General features: G+C 31.6%; 1 protein-coding gene across 1 annotated transcript in view; it reads left to right on the forward strand.

The window, feature by feature from the left end:
* Positions 1–23,518, forward strand: part of LOC143240205 (pyruvate dehydrogenase phosphatase regulatory subunit, mitochondrial-like) — a 115,352-nt gene that overhangs the window by 66,988 nt on the left and 24,846 nt on the right. Inside the window, exons 12-16 of the mRNA XM_076482294.1 lie at positions 3,360–3,515; positions 7,824–7,975; positions 10,282–10,436; positions 13,185–13,392; positions 22,460–22,549. Of these exons, the coding sequence (XP_076338409.1) occupies positions 3,360–3,515; positions 7,824–7,975; positions 10,282–10,436; positions 13,185–13,392; positions 22,460–22,549 (761 nt within the window). The remainder of the gene's footprint in view (positions 1–3,359; positions 3,516–7,823; positions 7,976–10,281; positions 10,437–13,184; positions 13,393–22,459; positions 22,550–23,518) is intronic.

Raw genomic sequence — 23,518 nt, forward strand, 5'->3', positions numbered from 1 at the left:
CTATATAGTTGTTTTGTTAATATGCTCATTCTAGACCATACTGACCCATGGACCTCATGGGTAAAGCAAAAGAAGATAGCTGCTCTTCCCTGTCTTTCCTTAGATTGAATAAATCAGTACTGGTTTGCTTTTACAAAGAGAGTTGTTGTGGTCTTGTGTTGCAATGTCTCTGGTGTTTACATTCCTCACTATATTTTCTTCTAGTGTAGTATGGGAGTCCTTACCACTTTTCATTTCCAAGCTGCTGAATGTGATTGGTATTTTTTATGCAAAATACCCATTCAGTAGGGAGAAGGCTGGTGTAGATAACAAAATGTCCTCCAGTCTCATGCTTCATCTCTTTGTGGGTTTATCTGAGAGATGTAGCTTTGGAGTAAGCAATCAAAATTGCAGTTCACCCTTCTTTGGGGATTTTTCACTCTACATCCACATGGATGTCAGTTCCTACTGGCTGGGTTTTGGATTGTAGTTGACATATCAAAAAGTATGATCTTTGTCCTACCTCCACATGCATGTTAGTTTTTGATGGCTGGGTTTTGGATGCAATTGACTTGCCATTCAGAGTGTTATTCTCTAACCACTCTTCACCTTGGGGCACATCCTTTATACTCTCACCTGCATTATTGTCTTCATAGTAATTGAGCTTTTGATATTAGGTGGTTTGGATCTTTATCCAAACATTGTTCTCTCCCTTTTGGATGTGCTCTTTCAATATTTTGCCCATGTTTTCAACACCTCTTTCCACACTGGGTATAACATATACCTTGTACAGAAATGGTGTGATTTTCCAGCTTAGACAGTGAACATACATTTCCTTAATTATACACAATTTTCGACTCAAGGAAGGAAGATGTTTGTGAATAAAGTTATTATACTGTTTATGCTATATTTTTAGAATAAGAACAAAAATAGACATTCAAAATATACACAAAATCTTAATCAAATTTATTTGAAGAAAGTGTCCAATTTCAACCGTTTAATTTTTCTCGTGCAGTTAAAAGAGAATGCCAATTCTACAGCCTTTCCATGAAATTCATTTTCCTCTTCATTTTTGCATACAATTTGATAGTGTTAATATAACTTAACATTTGCGATGGTGTAGGAATTTCTATTTCATAACCGTCTTTTCCATTTTGTTCATCTTCTGAATATTTCACACTGTTATCATCTTGTAATTCTGTTATATATTTTAAATCAGTTTCATCAGTTTCTGTTAAAACATTCTTGTCAACGTTCATAAAACTTTCCGTGTTCACAGAATCATCTGTATCAGCCTTCTCAATCAGAGTTTGGATTTCACTAGAATCGTCATAACAAACAACTTCTCCACAATCTATCTGCCATTGTCAAGAATAAATCCACAGTTTCAAAAGCACTTTATTATGCATTTGATTGAATGACTTAAAAGTGCAGTTGCATCTAACATGTCAACTTTCCTGGTCACTTCAGATGCTTTCTTACAGCCCTCTATGTTTACAATAATATGCTGAAGCATCAGTTTTCTGTATTTCAATTTTATACACTGTATAATTCCATTATCTAGTGGTTGTTGAACTGATGTTATACATAGAGGTAGAAAGACTAAATGGACATTTGAAAGTTGAACTTTTGGATGACAGGTTGCATTATCTAGGAAAAGTAGAATATTCCTATATTCTTGTTCCATTCTTTTGTTTAATTTGTTCAAAATTCCTCAAATATAGCACTTGTCATTGATGCTTTATTATTCACTTTCCATTCCACAGGATGTTGATTTTTCCATAAATTTCAGAAACAGCGTGGATTTTCACTTTTACCTATTACCCATGGTTTCTCTAGTTTTCCATCAGCAAATGCAACAAAAAGTATAGTAGATTGTTCTTTCAATTAGTAACCTCCGGAATAATGACAGCAGAAAAAAGAACAGAATATATTTAACTTATACTTACTGCAACAAAATATCCAAGAATTTATTAATATATAATTAAATTATTAATTAAACAAGAATTTATTAACATTTAATGAAATTATTAATTAAATAAGAAATTAATATTTAATCAAAAACATTTTTCCATCTTACTAAGGTTCTAATCCTTCTTGTTGATAGATGAGGTAGGTGAAAGATAGTTTTCCATCTATGTTACACAGGTTCCACCATATAAGAGAAGTCTTAAGATAATGCTGCAAAATTTTGATATTTCTGGCTTGTACAGGTTTCTGCCCTGTGCACTTTCCAGCTCAGATAGAGTTTACTATATTAAGCACAAGAACATTAACAAAGCTTGGTTTGTTCATTATAACTCACATATGTGACCTATGTTCACTACAATCTAAGTGTAAGAGCATGGCAATTCCTGTTTCTTGTGCAATAAAAAAGACAGTTAAATATGAAAATTTCACAAGCTATCATTCCTGTAAGAAATTCAGTTAATAGCCAATCCTACCAATTGCTACACATTTGTATTTCACTTAAGTGATGCTGGCTTGCTGCATCCATTTGTCAACCAAAGCATTTCTCCTAATACCTTTATCTTCTGTTTTTGAAAAATCTGTTGTAGTAGCTGATTTTAATAGTATAAATTTGATTTTTGAAAATCCAGCTGTTTGCATTTTCCTACTTTTAATTTATACAATAAGTTTTTTAGTACATATATGAAACTTTGGCCTTTGCTACATCTTACATCTCAGTAAAATGTGTTAACTCTTTTTGAAATATTACACACACACACGTGTGTATATATATATCTTATTGTACATATAAATGTTAGATCTGTTTTTATGTCACATAACTGTTTTAATATGCTACAGCTAGTCTTTCTTTGAGGATATGGATCTTGATCAGTCACTTACTTACTTAACCTTACTGAAATGGGTCTTCCCGTGGTCAGGGGTAAAAGGGCACGTCATCATGTTTATAGACTTTTATTTGGAATTTTATTTAACTACTATTTAATGAATATATGCCAATAAGTTTGTATTAAATTGTAGATAATAATTCAAATTTTAGAATTATACAATAGTTAATTTCTTAATCAAAATATAAATATTTAAAAAATCCTAATATTAATTATTATGTTTCACATAGTATATTGATTGCATCTTTGGTTTAAAATGTTAGATGGTATTACTAAAACTTTACTCAAGTTTCTGAAAGTATATTTAGTATGAACATGGATTAGTAGACTTGGTCCCATATCATATTCATTTGTTTCTTGAGAACATTTTTATGACTGTTGTAAATAAAAAGAATGACTGTTGTAAATAAAAAGAATGACTGTGTTATGAATGTTTTGTCAGATGATTTCTTTTATATTTTACAGATTGAAAAAAGTGCCACAAAATTGATGCTTAATAAATCGACATAAATTTTATTATTCCAGGTATGCATTACAGACTGAAATATCCTTTCTCAGAGTTTGAAACAGGTCGCTGTCTTAGAATGTCTCCAATCTACCCAAGGCTGAAGGTTGCAGGAGCCTTTTTCAGTCAAAACATGGGTTATGAAAAACCAGCTTACTTTGATCTAGACACAGGAGGTAACAAAAATGCCATATTTTTAAAGTAATAATTACTATTTAGTAATAAAAGATATATATTCAGGCCAAATTAGGCCTGTTTTTAACACGGTTCTTGACATTTCTGTCTCGCAATTAAACTGTAGAACACACACATGCAGTTAATACACTGTTAGTTTAAGTTTAAGTCTAACTCCTAGCCTTTTAAAACTTATCAAATATGTCAGGCTAATTAATTGTAAGTTTATCTTCCTATCTTACAGTTAGGCTAGATAAAGTACTGGGATTTTAAAATTAGTACTTTCTTTTTGCCTCTTATTAAGGCTTCATAAACTGTTGATGTCAATATACTCTGAGCACATTTGATATACAGTGAGTTCAACTTAGCAACTTAGAGTAATATCTGGTATACATTGAGCAAAATTATTTGCATCATAGCTAACCTATTATTGATATATACTATACACATTTCTCTTTCATTGTGAACTTAGTGTAATAATTGTCACATATTGAACACAAATGGGTCATTCCATGTCAAATCATCCAGAATGCCTTGAAAATTTTCACATGTGCTCATCTACCCATATAATGAAAAACTACCAAAGATTAGGTCAATATCACCAATAGTATCTGATTTACAGCCCTGTAAAATTTAATTCATTTTTTTTATTTTTGACGAATTCACTGCTTAAAGCTGCAAGAGTAATGGTGGTAGAAGGCTGAAATTTGCTACACTGACCAAACTAATCCCACAGACTTCAAAAATGGTCTCAAACCAAGTTTATCTCTCTTAGGATTTGCATAGTGAGGCTGTAAAATCACCTGCAAACCCAAAATCGTAAAAAAACATTGGTTTATTTTTTAAGCCATAGCTCTAAGACCATATGATACAAAGCTGAATGTTTTTGTTAAATTTAGTATAACATATCAGCTGATAAATCAACAATTGTTGTAATTAAAAGTCTATTAGATCTCCTATGAAAATATTTAGTTACATGCAACTTTTTATGATTTAGCTAAAAATAGTCCTACTTCAGGCCACAGTTTGACCATGTCACCAGTTATTTAGCCTTTTCAGATTTTTCCTATATATTCTTACATCTCTGAATATGATGTACAAAAAAAATCAAGATGGTCAGCTGGTCCACTTGGGCTTGGGTCAGCCAAGGACCAGTGGATGTTTTTAACAGGTGTTGTGGACATTGTATCTGATGCTAGTGTTTGGGTATAGTGCTCACAAAACCCTGGAGTTCCTGCAGTGTCCTAGTTTGGCATTGTAGTGCATCTCCTTGTAGGGCTCCATGGTGGGTGGGGTCAGTGGGCACTGAAATATTCTCTTTTTTATTATGGATCCTCCAAATAAAAACTCAAATAAAATAATGAAAAAACAGTCCATTGGTAAATGACCAAGTTTTGAAGAATCTGAGCAGCAATCATCAACATCTGTAACCCCTGTTGTACCTCATTTTCTTATACTACATACTCTTTTAGACAAATCTTTAGAGTAAATGCCAACCTTTTTATTCAGAAGGGACTAGAGGGACTTGTGGGCTCTCCAAAGTGAGCAAAGAAGCTTTGATCTGGTGACATGTTAGTGGAAACATCCACATCTCAACACAGTGAACTCCTCTTGCATTCAAAGGCAATTGGGGATATACCTATTGAGGTTACATCTCGTGCTACTTTGAATTCATCATGAGGAGTTATTGTTGAGAGGGATTTTAAGAACATCCCCAAGTGAGAGATTCTTGCTGGTTTCTCCACTCAAGGAGTTTCTGCAGTGAGACGTATCTCCACTCACAAAGATGGAATTAGGATTCTGACCAATATCTTCATTTACATCACCACGTCCACTTGCCACCATCAAGACAGGTTACCTTAATTGCAGGGTACAGCCATATATTCCAAACCCTCTCTGATGTTTACAGTGTGAGCAGTTCTGTCATTCAAAGACCTCGTGTCGTGGTTCCTTGACATGTGCTTGTGGCAAGGACCATGATGCCTGTGAGTGTGAAACAGACCCTCATTGCATCAATTGCAATGGCTCTTACCTATCCTACTTTCATTCTTGCCCTAAATGGTTGTAAGAAAAAGAGGTGCAGCATTTGAAAATGATTCATAACATTATTTATCCTGAGGCTCGAAAGTTGCTGTCTACCACTTCATCTCGGATGTATGCTGCTACACTTCATTCCACTACTACAGTGGGAGTGCAGATGGATCTTTCTGTACCTCCAAAAGAATCATTCTCAAGACAAATGAAAAGTCTTTTGACCTCCATGGTTTAAAAAAATTGATGAATGAACTTCAACACCCATCTCTGTCCCTTACATACATTCCAACAAATCTCAAGAACCATTTTCTTTGGCTTTGGGAACAGGTAATTCCTCGGATACATCTTCTCTCACCCCAAGATACAAAATGATCATTCGTTCATGTCTTCAGTCACTATAATTCTCTTTCAACAGCAAAGACCTGCCCAATCGAAACTCAAATATGGATCACTGCTCTATGGCTCTGCCAGAACCTTGGCCTTAAAAATGCTGGACCCAAGTCATCATCAAGAACCTTCTTTGCACCTCCACCGTTTGCAACTGTCTTTACTATATGCTTTGAAACTTTGTTCCTTACCAAAGCATCCCACCTGGGGTTCTGTTTTCCTTCCTCAGTGGGCCATACTTTTTTTCAGAACAGATGATCTGTCATTTCTCCTTTTGTCCTTCATATCTAGGCGTAGTTGGATGAATTGGGTCTGTCCTTCGATAACATTGCTGTATCCATTGGTCAGCCCATCCCACTGTAGCTTTGTCTTGTTTTACCTTAATTTTCTTTTATGAATGTTACTAAATTTGCATTAATTTTAGCTTTTTACTAGATGTTTGGCACAGATAGTCTAGCTGCTTTGTGCCATAAAACATCAAATCAACCAACCAACCAACACAATGGTTTGTTTCGTAACTTGCTAATAGTAAGCTTTGGTGTGCACTGATCATAACTGTCGCATTGGAAATTTAGATTAATATTTGTTATGTACTAAGTAAAACTGTTTCTTTCAACATTAACCTAGGTAAGATTTATTATATGTTGACCATTAGTGTTTGTCTAATAGTTAACCCAGAGTAGGATTTTCTATAGACTAAGTAGATCAGTTGTGACATAATTAATCCAGAATAACATTTATCATGTACAGAACACGGCTGTTTGTCTTGTGAGTGATCTTCAATACTGTTTGATACACAATGAACACAGCTGTGTGAGTGGTATATAACTTCTGTTTATCCCAGTTCTCTTAAGAGTTATAGTAATATTTAATGTAAATGGTTACAACTGTTTGTCATATAAGTAGTCTAAAATAATATCTGTTATACATTGCACATAATTGTTTTTTACAGTTAACCTAGACTATGCTATGGTACATCCTGATCATAGCTGCATCTTATAGTTATCCTGAACTAATATTTGATACACATTGGACACAGCTGGTTATATAACAGCTAACATGGAGTAATATTTAATATACTTTCAACATACCAAGTTATTTGTCTTATAGGTAGGCCAGGTAAGGTGTGGTATACTATCAGCACAAGTATGTGCTTCATAGTTAATGTAGAGTAAGATTTGATAAAATCTCAACATGACTGCATATTGTAGAACAGTTAAGAGATAAACAACTTCTACACTTTTAACCACTGTGTATTACATTTATGTATGTACTAATTAACACAAAATTATTTTTGGATGAGAGTTTGTTGTTTGTCTTTACCATCTTTGGATTAATTAATAGTGTAGCATTAGCTTAATGTATTACACTGTTATTACAAGCTATAAATGGAATCAGTATTATTTAGAGTCAAATTTCTTTTATAAAAATGTTGTGTGAAGTTAATATTTATAATTCTTTCTTCATTTGCTCAAAAAATGAAGTTGATTGCTGAATAACTTGCTAATATAACTGTATTTTTCACAAATATCTAGATATGAACTTCTAACAGTATGTAACACTGTTTACTTTTATTTATATATGACTATTTTTAGTTAAATAAGAAATACTGAGAAAAGAAAAACAATGTGACTGTCATTATGTACCACTTCAACACTGCATCATACAGTAAGGTTTAAGTTGTTTGATTTATTATTGATCTTACACTTATTAATTTAGCATGGAAATTACACCTTGTCAGAGATTTTTAATAGTTTATGATAAGCTGTGAGATAATTCTTTCCATTAAGATGTTTTACCACATATTACCTTTTATTAGTCATGTATTTCACTAAATAATGAATAGACAGATGTTTTTAGTATGTAATATTTATTTATATTTTTTACAGCCTCTGCTGATACATTGGAATCTGATCGCATTGCACATACTCATACGTTTCACAAACCTCCTTGGTTCAATAATGTTTGGTCAGAATACACAGCCTGCCGAGAGAGGGTGGGGCTATTGGACTATTCTTCATTTACCAAACTAGAACTGTGGGTAGGAATTCTTAATTTGTTTTTTTTGCTGATTCTAACTGAAAGATGCCTTTGTTTAACAAACATTATCTGTGACAAATATATAACATATCTGTTAGAAATTATGGTGTTATTTCAGTCATCTGAAAAAAATAATTTTATGATTAGTATATGGTTTGAGGACTAAACTACGTTTTCTGTGTTGGCAAAACCTTGTAATATTTTTATACAATTATGGCTGAAAGTATCTGTAACATCAAGGATACCTAACTGATGAAACAGTTAGTTTTAACCCACTCACTATAGGCAGGTCAAAGTGCACATGTAATAATTAAATTATTTAATCATCATGTTATACAAATAGTCTTGTCATAGAAATATAGTTAATAAATCAAATTTCAATATCAGATAAGTTTTATGTTGTTACTTTTATAAGGCAATATTTTTAAAAATCCCCAATCTCACCCTAGTATAATTATTGTGAAATCTTTTTCTATAGGTATCCTCTCTTCTCTAATTTGTTTATTACTCCTCCAAGAAGTACAACATTTAATGTAAATAACTCATTATAGTATTGTTTTTGTGCATGCAAAGCATAATTTTTATAGCCTTCAATCTTATTTGGTTACAAAGTCATGAAATAAAAAATCAGATACCTTTTGCCACATCACTGTCTCTTTTACAATCTGCCATTAGCTCTGACACTCTATTATTCATGACTGGTAGAAAGACAAAGTTTTAATCTATCAAATGACATATTATATTACAATTTTCTGTTTATAGAATTGTATATATCTCTTCCTGTTCAAACTTTATTCTCACAGGAAACATCAACAATCTTATCTAAATTTTTAACAGCTCTTATTGCATTGTTAAAAAATAGACAGAAAAATTATGATAGTTATTAGATGTCATCTGCTTTTTACATGTTATTATTGTTTGTTCTTATTTGCATTATTTAATTAAAAATTATGTATAGTAGTAGTACCATTAGTATAAAAAGATAGGGTTAAGTTTCATAAACAGTCGAGGGCAAAAGAAAAAAGATCCAGGTAAGTATTATATCTCTTGTTTTTTGTAGGAAATATTTATTTATTATTATAAAATTAACTAAAATTTAGAAATTAGAACTTATTATAAGCTAAATAAGGTAAGATTAAGAAAATAATGATCATAAAAACTGTTCATGAGGTAAAATAATGTAATTTAATAGAGTAATGTGAGGTACATACTTTTCAAGTGATTAACAATTTGTATGGTGGGATTATTAGTTAGATATGGTTCAAAGGGTAATAAAACAATAACATTTAAGTTAAAACGGATGTATACTGTCATGATATTTAAACTGTTCAGGATAAACAAAGATAGTTTTGTGTTGCAGTTTTAAGTCATTCCAAAAGGAAAAAAAGCGATAATTTAGGTTTATTTTGTACATTTTTTTGTGGTTATTACATGCTTGGTCAAACTAAGTGACCTTTCATAGTTAAAGTAGAAAAAATAACATAAAATATAAAGTTAAAAAAATTTGAAATGCATTTAGATGTTATACATGAGAAATTTTCCTATGATGAAAAATGTTTTTAATAGCCTAATAAAAATCACTTTGCACTAGGAGCAGTGAGTACATTGACTCCATATATTCATGGATAAAATATTGATACTTATTGAAATACTTTAAAATTTCATGAAGACACACAAGACATATTAGAAGGTATAAAAGTCAATTTGGTGTTTAAGAACTTGGGTGATTCAAATGAGCCTGAAATGAGAGAGTTAATGCATGTAAGTAGAATAGTAGCTTAAACATTAATTAATTATATTTTTTATTAGATATGTATTTTTAGCTCTGAGTTATGTATAGAGCCTGCTTTAAGCAGAAGGTATTTTTAAAATATATGGATGTACCTGATCATATTGTGAATGAAACATTTACATGCATAGCCATTGTAAAATTATTTCTTATTTAAAAAATTATGTGTTACATGTCAGTTAGAATCCCAACATCACTGAATATTTTTTTCCATTATCAAATAAACAAATTAACAGAAGCCTTCTTTAATATTTTGTCATTTTTACTTTTCAAGTGTTGTAAATGATGTGCAATGAATTATTTCTTTGTGAACAATTCTTATTTCAGTGGAAATTTGTTTAAAAAAATCATGAGGTTTTGTTTAATGTCTGATTGCTTTAGTCAGTTTTCTTTCTTTTCTAATAACAATTTATTCTCCTGCAATTAATTTTTAAGCATTTTCTTGTTTGTGAAGAGTTTTGTTTGAATCAGTGTAATTATCTACAAGTTTTTTTTACATAAATCTTCTTTTTCCCAAGTCTCCAGGATGTGAAGTGGTCAGTTTGCTCCAGTATCTGTGTTCCAATGATGTTGACATTCCTATAGGGTGCATCACACATACGGGAATGCAGAACAAGTGGGGTGGTTATGAAAATGATTGTAGTTTGGTTCGATTAGGAGGGAAAACTTGTAAGTTTTTGTTGGTTTAATAAATATGTTTTCAGAACAAGTGAGATGGTTATGAAAATGGCTGTAGTTTGTTTAAACTAGAAGAAAAGTTGTTAGTTTATTATTTTAGTAAATATGGAAAACAATGTATTATTGCTGCACTTATGAGAACATTTTAAACTGTTATTAAACTGTTGCTTATCAGAATTGCAGATAGTTTTTATCTCTTGAACACTCAAGCAGCTGAAATAATAACCAAGTTAGTGTACTTGGCCAAGACTCTGATGGATCATTATATGTATACAGTAATGAAAAAGGCAATCTATCTATAATTATGTCTACATGATTGATGAACCAATATATGATTTAACTTGGTTTTATAATTTTTCAGTGTTATTTATGATATTTTCCTTGTCAGGTTTTAGTTTTCACAACATAAAGTGATAAATTTCAGTATACCTACATATGTATATATATTGAACTTTAACAATAAAACTGAAATGAAGAAGAAAATATTTTTTTGGACTCAGAAAGTTATGATACTGAAAAATCCCATAGATTTTTGTAACTTATTTATTAACAGCAAAAGTTATAAAACCTTTACATGTCAAGGTTTAGATGATCCTAAAGCAGTTCAAGTATTTGCAGTAATGTAACAATTTCATTGAAAATATAAATTGTGTAAGATAAATACCCAAAGTGAATGTACATATGAGAATTATATTTTGCACCCTCATTAAGTGTTCTTTCAGTTTTTGACAGGTGTCAGTTAGTTATTATTTTAATGCGGAACTTTTAATATCTCCTTCCTATGAGTAAAATATGTTTACTACTGAAAATACATAAATATTATTTTCAAAACCTGCATAGCCAAATTATGGAAAATTCATTATTAAAATGAAAACAACTTTTGTGAACTTTAAATTTTCAGCTCTGTGTAATTTGTGTTCAACACACACATCTCTTTGGTGTTTTCTTCTATTTTCTTTACTCCAATTTCTTTCTAATGGAGTAGAAGAACTCTTACTTCCCTAGTACCAAACCACTAAGAGGTTGACAGAGAGTTGGTATAATCCCACTAGTATGGAACTGAGTGGATGGCTTAACTTATTGTTTTAGCCACACTACATATATGTAGTCTACGTACCTCCTGAAATGTCAAAGCTGGTTGAGTAGCTTCTGTATTTCACTATCCTTTTTAACATTTTACTACCAACCCAACTCGCAGAATATTCTTTTGACATCACTTTTGCATTACCATTTGTTTTGGGAAAAGCACATTTGTCTGTGCAAAGTTTGGATAGCATGATACCATCTGTGACAGTAACTACTTCTACTTTTTGACATTATTGATATTTATCATTTCTTAATTTGTAATTTTCCACCAAGTGCTCAGTGTAAGTAATTACTATTATTTCCATTAATGGTTTATGTGGAGGAAGTCTGGAAATCTATTGGTATGAAATCCAAACTAATCTTGGTAAAGATATAAATTTGTGAATTACCTACTCAAGATTATAACAATAAATAAACTAGTTATACATGTCAGACTGTGTATCATTATGAATTACATAATACAGACATAAGAAATGATGAAAAAAACAGAAAAATAAATAAAACAAATAAATAATATACTTTTGCTACTCTGTTTATTTTTTCACATATTAAAAATGTTTATCTCTCCATTGTTATAATTATCCAGTAGCTTCCTATTTAGTTGCTGTTATCATGTTTTAACAGCATTTATTCAGGGAACTTTGAAATGTGTGAGTAAAAACGTTATATAAGCATCGTACTGTCGAGACATACCTCTATTCAATTATCATTGTATTATTAGAGATATAGAGAGCTAAAATAGAGAAATTTCATAGATCGTAGGTAATGTGACAATATATTTGATGTTTAAAGTAGTATTTAAAAATTTATTTTGAAATAAAAGACTTAAAACTTAGCTAAAATAAAACTTCAGGTCAAAACATGCATTATAATATTAATTATTTCACATGCATTGATAGTAAAGGTATTTTATTAGACTTTGAATCTAATACAGTGAAATAGAAGAAAAGCATTTAAAGGTGCATTTGGGAAAGGATTAACCTGAAATTGATTTTGAAAAATCCACTTTTTCTATGTATTTCAGTAACTTTATTTGAATACAGACTGTAATCTAGACTTTGTTTGGTGATCTGGACAGTCCTTCTCTAATTTCATTCAGGAATTATTTAGCTCTTTTCACAAATTAACCACAGAGAAAAGCTGTTGTGTAGACTGCTATTAAAAGAAAATATTTTATTTAATGTGCAACCCTCAGAAACCACTTTTTGGCAATGTACTCATATCATTTGTTGGGTAAAACTTTTCTTAGTTTTGTTATGTTGTCTGTTTTTTTTAAAGATAAATACATATAGTTTCACATTTAATATATTGGGCTTTAAGCTGTGTGTGAACATGAAATGTGATAAGTAGATTATACAATAAAAACATATTTCCTTTATAAAAAAGTTTTAGAAATAGTTTTGTAAACACATGTAACTAACTCTAAGAGCATTTATGTGTAGCAAAATCATCAGGCCAAACAGTATAAATATCCATTTTGTCCTCAAAGGGTAACAAAATTTGCTTGAAGTGCTAATAAATTGTGGAAAAAATACTAGAAAGTGATGCAAGTACACCGAACCTATATCAGTATTATTTGTTAACCTAAGAATATGTATATTTAGAATAAATTTATAAGCTATATTATTTACATTGTTTATACTTAAACCTTCTTTAGTTACATGCTTATTGGACCAACTGACCAACAGATGCGTTGTCAGACATGGATTAAACGCCATCTACCTGTGGACAGTCCTGTTGTAGTTGCTGATGTTACTTCTATGTACACAGCTATCTGTGTAATGGGCCCAAGAGCAAGAGATTTAATGACTGAGTTGACTGACTCATCTATGACTTCCAGAGATTTTCCTTTTTTCACATGCAAGGTAATAAAAAAAAACCTTGTTTATCTAAAACTAGTGGAAGTATAAATGTTGGTTTGCATAAATTGTTTAAGGTATATCATATAATTATAGACTATGTTAACAAAGATAAGTAACGTCCTTCTTAAATGAGTACATGTTAACATGAGTCTTTCACAAAATTTATATCAAAGGTTTCATACCTCAGTCAAAATAGTTGAAATTGAAATTGCAAAGACATTTTGAATTAATGAATGTTTGTAACAGTATTAACATCAGAAAGTCAGATTTTTTTTCTTATATTCTTGATCAATGTGTAAAACAAATCATAAATTTAACCTAGATTGGTTGTTAATTTATTATAAAAACACTGGATTCTGTAGATTGTGTCATTTAATCCAATTATATAATAAATATGGAAGTAATTTTTTAAGCAATATTAAATTGACAATATTTTCTAAATATGCTCAAAGCTATCAAAATATCTAACTGCAAACATAATAAAACATTGGCTTATTATAAAGTAGCCCACTACTTATGTATGTGTCATCTGTTGTCTTATGTACTAGAAAATTGTGTACTTTAAACCATCAAATGGAGGTTTCTCTCACAAAATTATAGAATTTAATAGCCTTGTTATTGTCTCAAAATTTGATATGTGAGTAAGGATCTAGAAGAGCACATTTACTGAAAATGTGTGATGGTTTGAGTTATCACAGTCCAGTCCACATGAAATGGAAAATTATTAAACTATTTCTTCTGTTAATAACACACACTGTATCTTGTTATTTGTTTTGGCTGCACTAGAATGTGTCTTAATCCCTTTCTAGAAGTTAATATTTTCTTACATTTTCTTATCTTGATCATTGTCTACTCTCAAAGTATTATTAAAATAATTATTTAGAGATCAGTACACCAGTCTATATATCCCACCAGTTTCACTCCATTTTTGAACATGTACATATCAAGTGAATATTTTCCACCAGTAGTGTTGTGCCACCAATAAAGATGCAACTAGCTTCCTCTTTTATACCCACACAGTCCTCATTTTTGAAAATTGGTAGGTACTAGAATGAGAACACCAGCTTTAGTGGGGAGAAAGGATGGGAAGTGTGTGAGAGGAGATATGTGCCTAAAAAATGCATTTTCAGTATAAGAAAATGTTAATATCCAAGAAAGACTTGGTCAGTGATGACGAGAAAACCCGCTTGTAGAGAAAAATATATATGTAAAAACGGTTGGTTTGGGTTGAGGAAATTTTTGTAGAGGAGCGAACAACGTTTCGACCTTCTTCGGTAATCATCAGGTTTACAAAGAAAGAAAGAGGTAACTGACTGATAGCCCTTCAAACATGTAGTCTGCTATCAGTCTTGACAATGACCAAAGAAGGTTGAAAAGTTGTTTGCTCCTCCATATAAAAGTTTTCTCAACCCAAACCAGCTATTTCTACATATATTTTTCTCTACAAGAAAGACTTACATCTTCTCACACAAATATTAGAGTCCCCATTGCAAAGATGGAGGGTTAATGTAGGCACACAAAGATCAAACCAAACAGAAGTGACCACACAGGATAAAGAGGTGTACTCAGTGATAAAAATGAAGCATATTTGTGTGGTACTGTACTACTTCTAAAATAAGTATTCTCTTGAACCAAGAATAAGGAAAGGAATTCAAAATGGGTGGAGAGTAGAAAGTGCTTGCACAGTTGTAAGAGTGTTAAGAAGATGGAAGCTCTAGCAATGAATAAAAAAGTAATAACAACAGATGGCTAAGGCATGTGCACCATATTACTGATACTGTATAACCCAACTGTAAGTAAACAGTGGCATACAGCAACCAAAATTATGAAGAGGAAGTGAACCTGGCCAAAATTGGACAAACTCCCAAAACCACCATGGGAGCAAGAAGTACAACAAACCAAGTCTAGTATTATGGTGTCTTGGTGTTGCCTTAATTCAGTCATAGGAACAAGGAAAGCTGTAGCCAGTATAACAGTCAAAATCACAACTCATTCAACAGTAAATACAGGGCAGTGACAAATTGTATCTGGAATTATGGGGAAGACAAGTAACATTCACCCAAGCATAGAAACACCATATTCTTCCCATTGCTGGTATAATGAGACAGACAAAGTCTCTCAGACCCAGATTAAGATGTAGGAAATAACCCTATGCAGTGAGAATTAATAATAAGAGAGGCATCTATTGCACACAACTGTAGGAACAGACTGTGGTCATTCTAAACCTGGAATTATGAGGAGGATCCTACCTAGGCTGGCCCCAGTTATTATTTGATAATTGATTTTATTGACTGTGATCTGCTCAGTAAGAAATGATCAGGGGGAAGTGCCAGCAGGGAACCAGCTTTATTCTCTTCTGATTGAGTGGATAAATGAGCAAAGTGTATAGTATCATGGAATTACTCTCAAGAGGAAACCTCCAGAGACTGGGAACTGAGAACTAAGAGTAATAAGAACTCTGAGGCTTCACTAGAAGAAAAAGGAGGAGGGTAAAAAGGCGTAGTCAAGAGGAACATTACACAGAAGACAGTGCAATGGATGACTGCATTTTCCTATTTTTAAAATCTGAACAAACCCAATTAAGGAATCAAAGAATCGCCAGGGATGAACAGAAGTCCCCTTCTACTTTACCCATGAAGTCCAAGTATATAGTTTTAATGATTTCTAAGACATAAATATACACCATCAGGAAAGTGCCCAGTAGTCTTACAGAAACACCCTATCTCAACTGTGAGCATTATATAATTACTTTAATTAGAGCAGGTTTAAGACAAAGCATATCTCACCAGGTAACACTTGCTACAAGGTAGGATCCATAAAGTAGATTCTAAGAGTAGAGAAGCTGAAAAGAAAACATAGATGAAAGAAGCAAAGCAAACTGATGTGTGTAGAATTGCTATGGATGGAAGATGCAGCCAGATCTAGCAAATTACGAGTGATAAAGGTTTTGCAAGTTGCTCACATTCTAGCCAAATTATCTTCTTCAAAAGGCAGCAAAGGTGAGCAGCAAAAGAGATAGTAATATAACAAAACTGATGTGAAGAGAGGTTGTGGAGATGACAACTTTTCACTACAAGTCCAAATAAATCTGCCAGATGAGTTAACAAACCAACCAATGGGAGTAAGTAACATGTCATGGAAAACTGGAAACCGAGAAGTTTTGAGAATAAAAAGTCAGGAATGTGAACTGTGAAATGAGGCAGAACATGCCAAATATCACCTGAAGGAATGAAACGATAAAGAAACCTATCTAGATCAGAATGGAAGTACAGGTGGGAAATGGAAGGTAAAGAAATGGGTGTGAAAATCAGAACACAATAATTGGTTGTGTAGGCCCTAAGAAGGAAGGACCAAGGTTGAGGTAGAGGATGTGAATGTCATGAATGGTATAAAAATCTGAAAAACAACCACCACAAACAAGGAGGAGTAGGAATTAGGTCATAAAGGAGGGTATATAGACGGATTAAAGTTTGTATTTCTAAATGAGACACTTTAAAAGCTGACTAAGAATCATAAACAAGGGAAAAGGAATCAAAGCTGAGCACAGTCTCTCAAATGGCAAAGAAACAAACACATTAATGAAGTAACAAGACAAACATATAAGTTCCACACTGACAAAAATTTGGAGTGATGGCACATTTGAACACTCGAGAAAAAAATAGAAAGAACAATAAATAGATATTATAATACTTATGATATGTGATGTGCTAACTATTGAACCATACTCAATAAACAAAAGAATGACAGTTACTAAATGGCCAAAATACCAAAATGTTTCCAGTCCACAAAGAATGTACAAATAATGAGCATGCCAAATGACAGAAATTACTGAGGAAAGAAAAATTAATAATCAGTATCCAAGGAACCAAACAGATCAAAGTAACCCAGAAGATAAGGGCAAGCAATTAGGTTATATTAAATTTTGGAAAGGGTATATATCTAACAATGATGAAAAAATTTAATGACAGAGAACAAAGAATCGTTACTAATATTAAAGATATGAAAGGTAAAAACAAAACAAACATACTCAGTTTACAAAGTACTTGTATGTAAAATGTACAAACTGTATTAATGTACCCAATCCACAAAGTATGTAATGAAAAGAAATAAGCGAACTGACATAAAATTATCTAAAAAACACGAATAATCATTAACTAATTTAACATATTGAAAATAAGCTAGACAACAAAGGGCACTGAAGTAAGTCATGTACTGTCATGAATAATGAAGATGAGAAGGGATATAATAAAAAAATGATGAGAAAAACCATTACATAACATAAAAGTGAATTACATGTTACAAGTAGTTAAGATATGTAATACACAATTAAAACGTACCTGGGAAAAGTACTTACTAATTACAAACTAACAAAATACATAAAATTATGAACATGCATAACAATTAAACTTATGGAAATTACAAAGTGGTAATCAGTATCTAGGGTACAATTAAACTGAAGTAATAACATAGATAACAATCTACACCTAAATATCTAACCTGCCAGAATACAAGCAGTAATGATGCAAAATACATAAGTCTTCCATGTGTAAGATAGGCTAAACTCATGCCAAGAGCATTGGAACCAGGAATACCATGAGTATATCAACCTGGTGTAAAGTGTACATGGTGAAAAACTTCCCACAAATCTATTGGGAGAACATGAAGACAGAGGAAGAAAAGAGGAGAAAAAAAGTCTTCCCTCATAGTTGGCAAATGGGGAAGGTGCCTGAAAAAGGAAAGACCAAAGTAGCAACTTATTGAGTATCTTCTTTCTTAGAAACAATGTAGTGTTTAAAAGAAGAAGAATATGGTGGCTGAACTTAAGACTCCAACTCCTTTCAAACCAAGGCACCTACATCCTCAGGAGATAAAGTTGACTCTGTGTCCTGGGAAGATGTGCCATGTGCATTGTTGCCTGTTGTGGAACATCATTTTTTACCAAAAGAAACCTGAAATTCGTACAAACACACATAGAATTTGGGGACAAGAAAATTTTGAATTCAAACTCATGAAAAAAATTGAAATCAAACATGAAAATTAGAAATTGTTGAATAAACTTCATTGGAAACAGCAACAAAGAACAATTAAAAACTGTAGCCACACACAAAAAAATGTAAACCCATGTCTGAACTGTCATTTCTATCAAGAAAGTAAGGATTGAGTGAGAATTGCAGAGGGAACTAGCCGTGCCTTTATAGGGGGTGCAATGTTATTGGTGGAAAGTAGTTACATGTTCAGAAATGGCATGAAACTGGTGGGGTGTAAAGACCAATACACTAATTACTAAAAACGTTTTAGCATACAAAACTCAAGATAGCTATTATATCTACATCTGGTGTGTCATCATCATCAAGAGTAAAGCATTTCATGAAATCTACTTTGTGTTCTTAAAGTTGCCATTAAGCTCAGAGTCTAGACCTCATGAAGCCAGGTTTTTCTTCATTGATTTATACAAAGGCATGAAAATACTACATGAAGTAGGAGTGTACTCTAGCCAATATCTTTGTACCATTGCTAAGTGGTTCAGGCACAGATTCATATGCTCCATTCATTGTCAGTCAGATCCACAATGCTCTGTCTGCTGTCTTTGTTATAGTTTAGCTATATAACAACATGTATATAAACACGTAATTTAAGATCATAAGTGAGGAGCATCCTGAATCAGATGCAACAGATGAGCTATTCCATCATTAGCCTGACATTTTTAAGGACTTCAATGGCAGTTGCAGATCTGAGTGCTTTAGCTATACTTTTGATATGAATACCCTATTTACACCAAGGTATATTTATGGGAAAGCATGTAACATGAAGCATATTGATTGAAATCATGGATCTGCTAGAAGAATTGTCTACTGCAATGGCAGTGACTTACAGCAGATGAAATTTTGTCACCAAAACACTAATTTATTTTAAAATGTTTACCATTGTGTATCTTCCCTCCTGCAGACATGTGGCTAGCAGTTTTCTTAGCTTTCATTCACAGTTAATGTAGTAAATTGTGAAACTGACAATTATTTGTACACACATTTGTCCATAGATTTATGACTACAATAGCAGTTGACTTCTTTATTTGGTCTCTTGTTTCTGCTTCAAGTTCTCATATCCTGAAGCAACGTACTTTGGTACAATTTTACAATGAAGTACAACAAACTGGGGCATAAATAAAGGCATAAACAAAGTCCTTGAAAACTTAGCTAAAAACTATACTAATTGGGTGCAGGTCCCTGACACACATCAATGCCAATTTCTTGATAATGTGCTCTAAATTTGCAGTTTTTAATATATAGCTTGATAATTAAAACATTCCACCTTTATTGTACAGTTTGTCCTACAACAGATTCTTTTGTCTTGTGTGCAGCCTGAAGCTGTAGATGTCCTATTTTTATTTATCTATATAATGCTTTATTTTTTATTGTTTACCTTTAACATGAGTGTCATAAGTCAGCTAATTTGTTACAGTTGTTGTGCAGTAAATGTTTGTCTTTAGTATTTACTGCTCTGATTGTAAATGTCATTTAATTTATAATTTATTCATTTATTTTTACTTTATCCAAGAATAAGAGTGTATCTATGTATATATGCATATTATAAAATGTATTTTAGAAGTTCAGATTGCACGATATCTCATCGTGTTCCCCAAAAAGTTTTTTTTCTTCTGAACAATAAGTCATTTCAGTCCTAACTAGTGCATGTGTGAAGTCTGCAATCTACAAATAAAGTGACACCTGGCAGAGCAGTAAAATGAAAAAAAAAAATATATATATATATATGTTATTGACCTGGAAATTACACTATCTAATAATTATTTTAATTACTAAATATAATTGAATCAGTTAAAGGTGTGTTTGTAAGATCAGAGATAAACTTTTGTCTTCAAACAAAATTATTTCAATTTTTGAATAGAAACAGTCACAGATTTTATGATTTTGAAATTGATTTCTTTGGAAAATTGGATTCAGTTGTCTGAGTAATTTAAAGTTAAATGTTTGAGAATAAAAAACTTTCCAGAACATTATATATAACAATTAATTTAGTTGTCTCCTAAGTCTTCTTGCTATTAATTTAACAACTTTATATCTCATGACTTCCCAGTAGCTCAATGGTAAGTCTTAAGGCTTATAATAATAAAATCTGGGGTTTGGTACCCACTATGAGCATAGCACAGATAGCTGATTGCATGACTTTGTGCTTAACAACAAACAAACAAAAATCTATCTCTATTTTTATATATATTTAATGAAAATAAAAGGCCCACAAAAATAATTACTTAGTCAGTAAAACATCTAAAACATAATGTATATTTATTTTAATATGTTTCTTCATTTTACTATTAATTTATCTGATTTCCTTTTTTATCTACTGTGTAATGAATCCCTAATTTGAAAAGTACCATATTTTTTGGTGTATAAGACGCACTCCTATTTTCAAGGCTATCTTCAGGGAAAAAAAAAAATTCACAGTTGCCATTTATTTATTTGTTCAACATCAGTATAATCTTTTATTATTCTTAAGAATACTTCAAAAGTAGTAGAGGCATGAAATTTTTTACCTTTGATGTATTGGATGCAGGAGGGTTTTGAGACCTCTCTGTTTGGAAAAAAAGTGCATCTTATACACTGAAAAGTACAGTAAGTGTTTTAATATCAGTTTTGAAAAAGATTTTTAATTATTTTGTTGGATACAGTAACAAGTCACACTAATAAGATTTAAAAATTCTTTACCAATACAATCTCTATTCAAAGTAGAATTTCACTTAATATCAGATTAGTATTTTGAGATTTTGTGTGAATCAGTTAAAAGACATCTTTCCAACAATGTTTTACATAGGCTTATTGTATAAACAAGTGACAGACCTTATGTGGGAAGTTAATTCTTGAAAGAAACAACTTTTTTGACAAAAATTAACTTAATATCTTAAACTAATAAACTCTGAGTTAAACAATATTAATATGGCTAACAACCACTCTTTTAAACAAAAACACAATCTACTTTTTGTTGGTATTTTTAGGAAAATAATTAAAATAGTTAAAAGAAATGAGTTTCTTTAAAAAGTTTTCATGATATTTTTAACAAAAAAGAATTAAAGCAGGATTACTTATTAATGAACTTGGAAAGGATAGTATTAAGCTTTTATAATTCTTCATCACATTTTAGAAAAGAAGTCTCAAACTGTAATTAACTTCAAAAACCAGTTCTATGAATGAAAGGTTTTGCTGCATGGTTGTTATTGCTAAACCAAAATAGTTACACACAAAAAAAGTGCAAACCAAAACTTTGGGTATTTAATTTTTTAATATTTTGCAGAAAAATCAATTAAAACTTATTCCAGAAGCTATTTTTTGCAAAAAACAGCTTTGTTTTATCAAAAATTAGAATGAAAACATGAACAGTAATAAGAGGCACATTATTTAGTGTTTCTCACAAAATGGGTAAGTGTGAAAGTTTTGAAAATTACCTTCTAACATAAGTTATTTTTAAGCTTATAAACACAATTTCAGATGTAACATTTTCAAAATCTTAAATTATAGTTATTTTTGCTAATTTTATCAAGCTATTTTTCTGAAAGAAAACCATACAGATAGTAAGTATACTTTATATTAAGATGATTTGGAGCTCTAAGATATTATTACAGTTTATTTCGCTTTGTGCTCTTTCTAATGACCATGAATATCAGCAGCCCAGCATGGCCAGGTGGTTAAGGCACTTGACTTGTAATCTGAGGATTGTGGGTTCAAATCCCTGTCACACCAAACATGCTCACCCTTCTGCTGTGGGGGCATTATAATGTGATGGTCAAACATACTAATCATTGGTAAATGAGTAGCCCAAGCGTTGACAGTGGGTGGTGATGACTAGCTGCCTTCCCTCTAGCCTCACACTGCTAAATTATGGATGGCTAGTGCAGGTAGCCCTTGTATAGCTTTGTGCAAAATTCAAAACAAACAAACATACACACTTTTCTACAGTATTTTATTCAATATTTTTAGGACTATGAAATCTGAGAAATAAATAAAATGGAGCTTTCTATGTAATACCTATTTAGTTGTTGTTGTTTTTTTTTGACTTTTAGATAATGGATATAGGATTAGCCAGTGGCATTAAGGTTATGAATCTTACCCACACTGGTGAGCTAGGATGGGTACTTTATATTCCTAATGAGGTGAGTATGTGTAGTTGAAGTAAGTAGCATCCCTTTTATTCTATATTGTCCATGTATTTCATAAAAAGCAAATATGACTGAGTGGTCAGATATAAAAAAAATGAGTTTTATATTTATATACAATTTATTGAAGTAAGACTTCTGGCTTTATCTACTTGTTTTGGTTTAGGAATGGGACTACTTCTGGCATTAACTATATGTTTTGGTTTAGAAATGGGACTACTTCTGGCTTTATCTACTTGTTTTGGTTTAGGAATGGGACTACTACTGGCTTTAACTATATGTTTTGGTTTAGGAATGGGACTACTACTGGCTTTAACTATATGTTTTGGTTGAGGAATGGGACTACTACTGGCTTTAACTATATGTTTTGGTTTAGAAATGGGACTACTACTGGCTTTAACTATATGTTTTGGTTTAGGAATGGTACTGCTTCTGGCTTTAACTATACTATGGATTTCGTTAGCAACACTTACAAGCAGCTTATGGAATACATTTGATAGAATATACCACAATTCATCTTCAAAAGTTTCTATAAAATTTCTAGCACACTGGTGAGCTAGGATGGGTACTTTATATTCCTAATGAGGTGAGTATGTGTAGTTGAAGTAAGTAGCATCCCTTTTATTCTGTATTGTCCTTGTATTTCATAAAAAACAAATATGACTGAGTGGTTAGATACAAAAAAATTCAGTTTTATATTTATATACAATTTATTGAAACTGTAAATGTTATTGTTTTATTAGTTTCTTAATCTGAAAATAAGTTAATTCTACCAAAGTTGGTGATTTTTATTTCATTTACTGTGAAAACAAAAAAATTAATTCTGCATTTAATCATATTAAAATTAAACGTTTTTTTTAAAACATGAATTAACTGTTTTGATACATGAAGTTTTAATAAGTTACATTCAAAGTTTAATTAAACTACTTTTTACCATGGTGTATGTATGAATTTGGCATAAAAACT

This window comes from Tachypleus tridentatus, chromosome 13 (genome assembly GCF_004210375.1).
Source record: "Tachypleus tridentatus isolate NWPU-2018 chromosome 13, ASM421037v1, whole genome shotgun sequence".
Classification (NCBI taxonomy): Eukaryota; Metazoa; Arthropoda; class Merostomata; order Xiphosura; family Limulidae; genus Tachypleus; species Tachypleus tridentatus.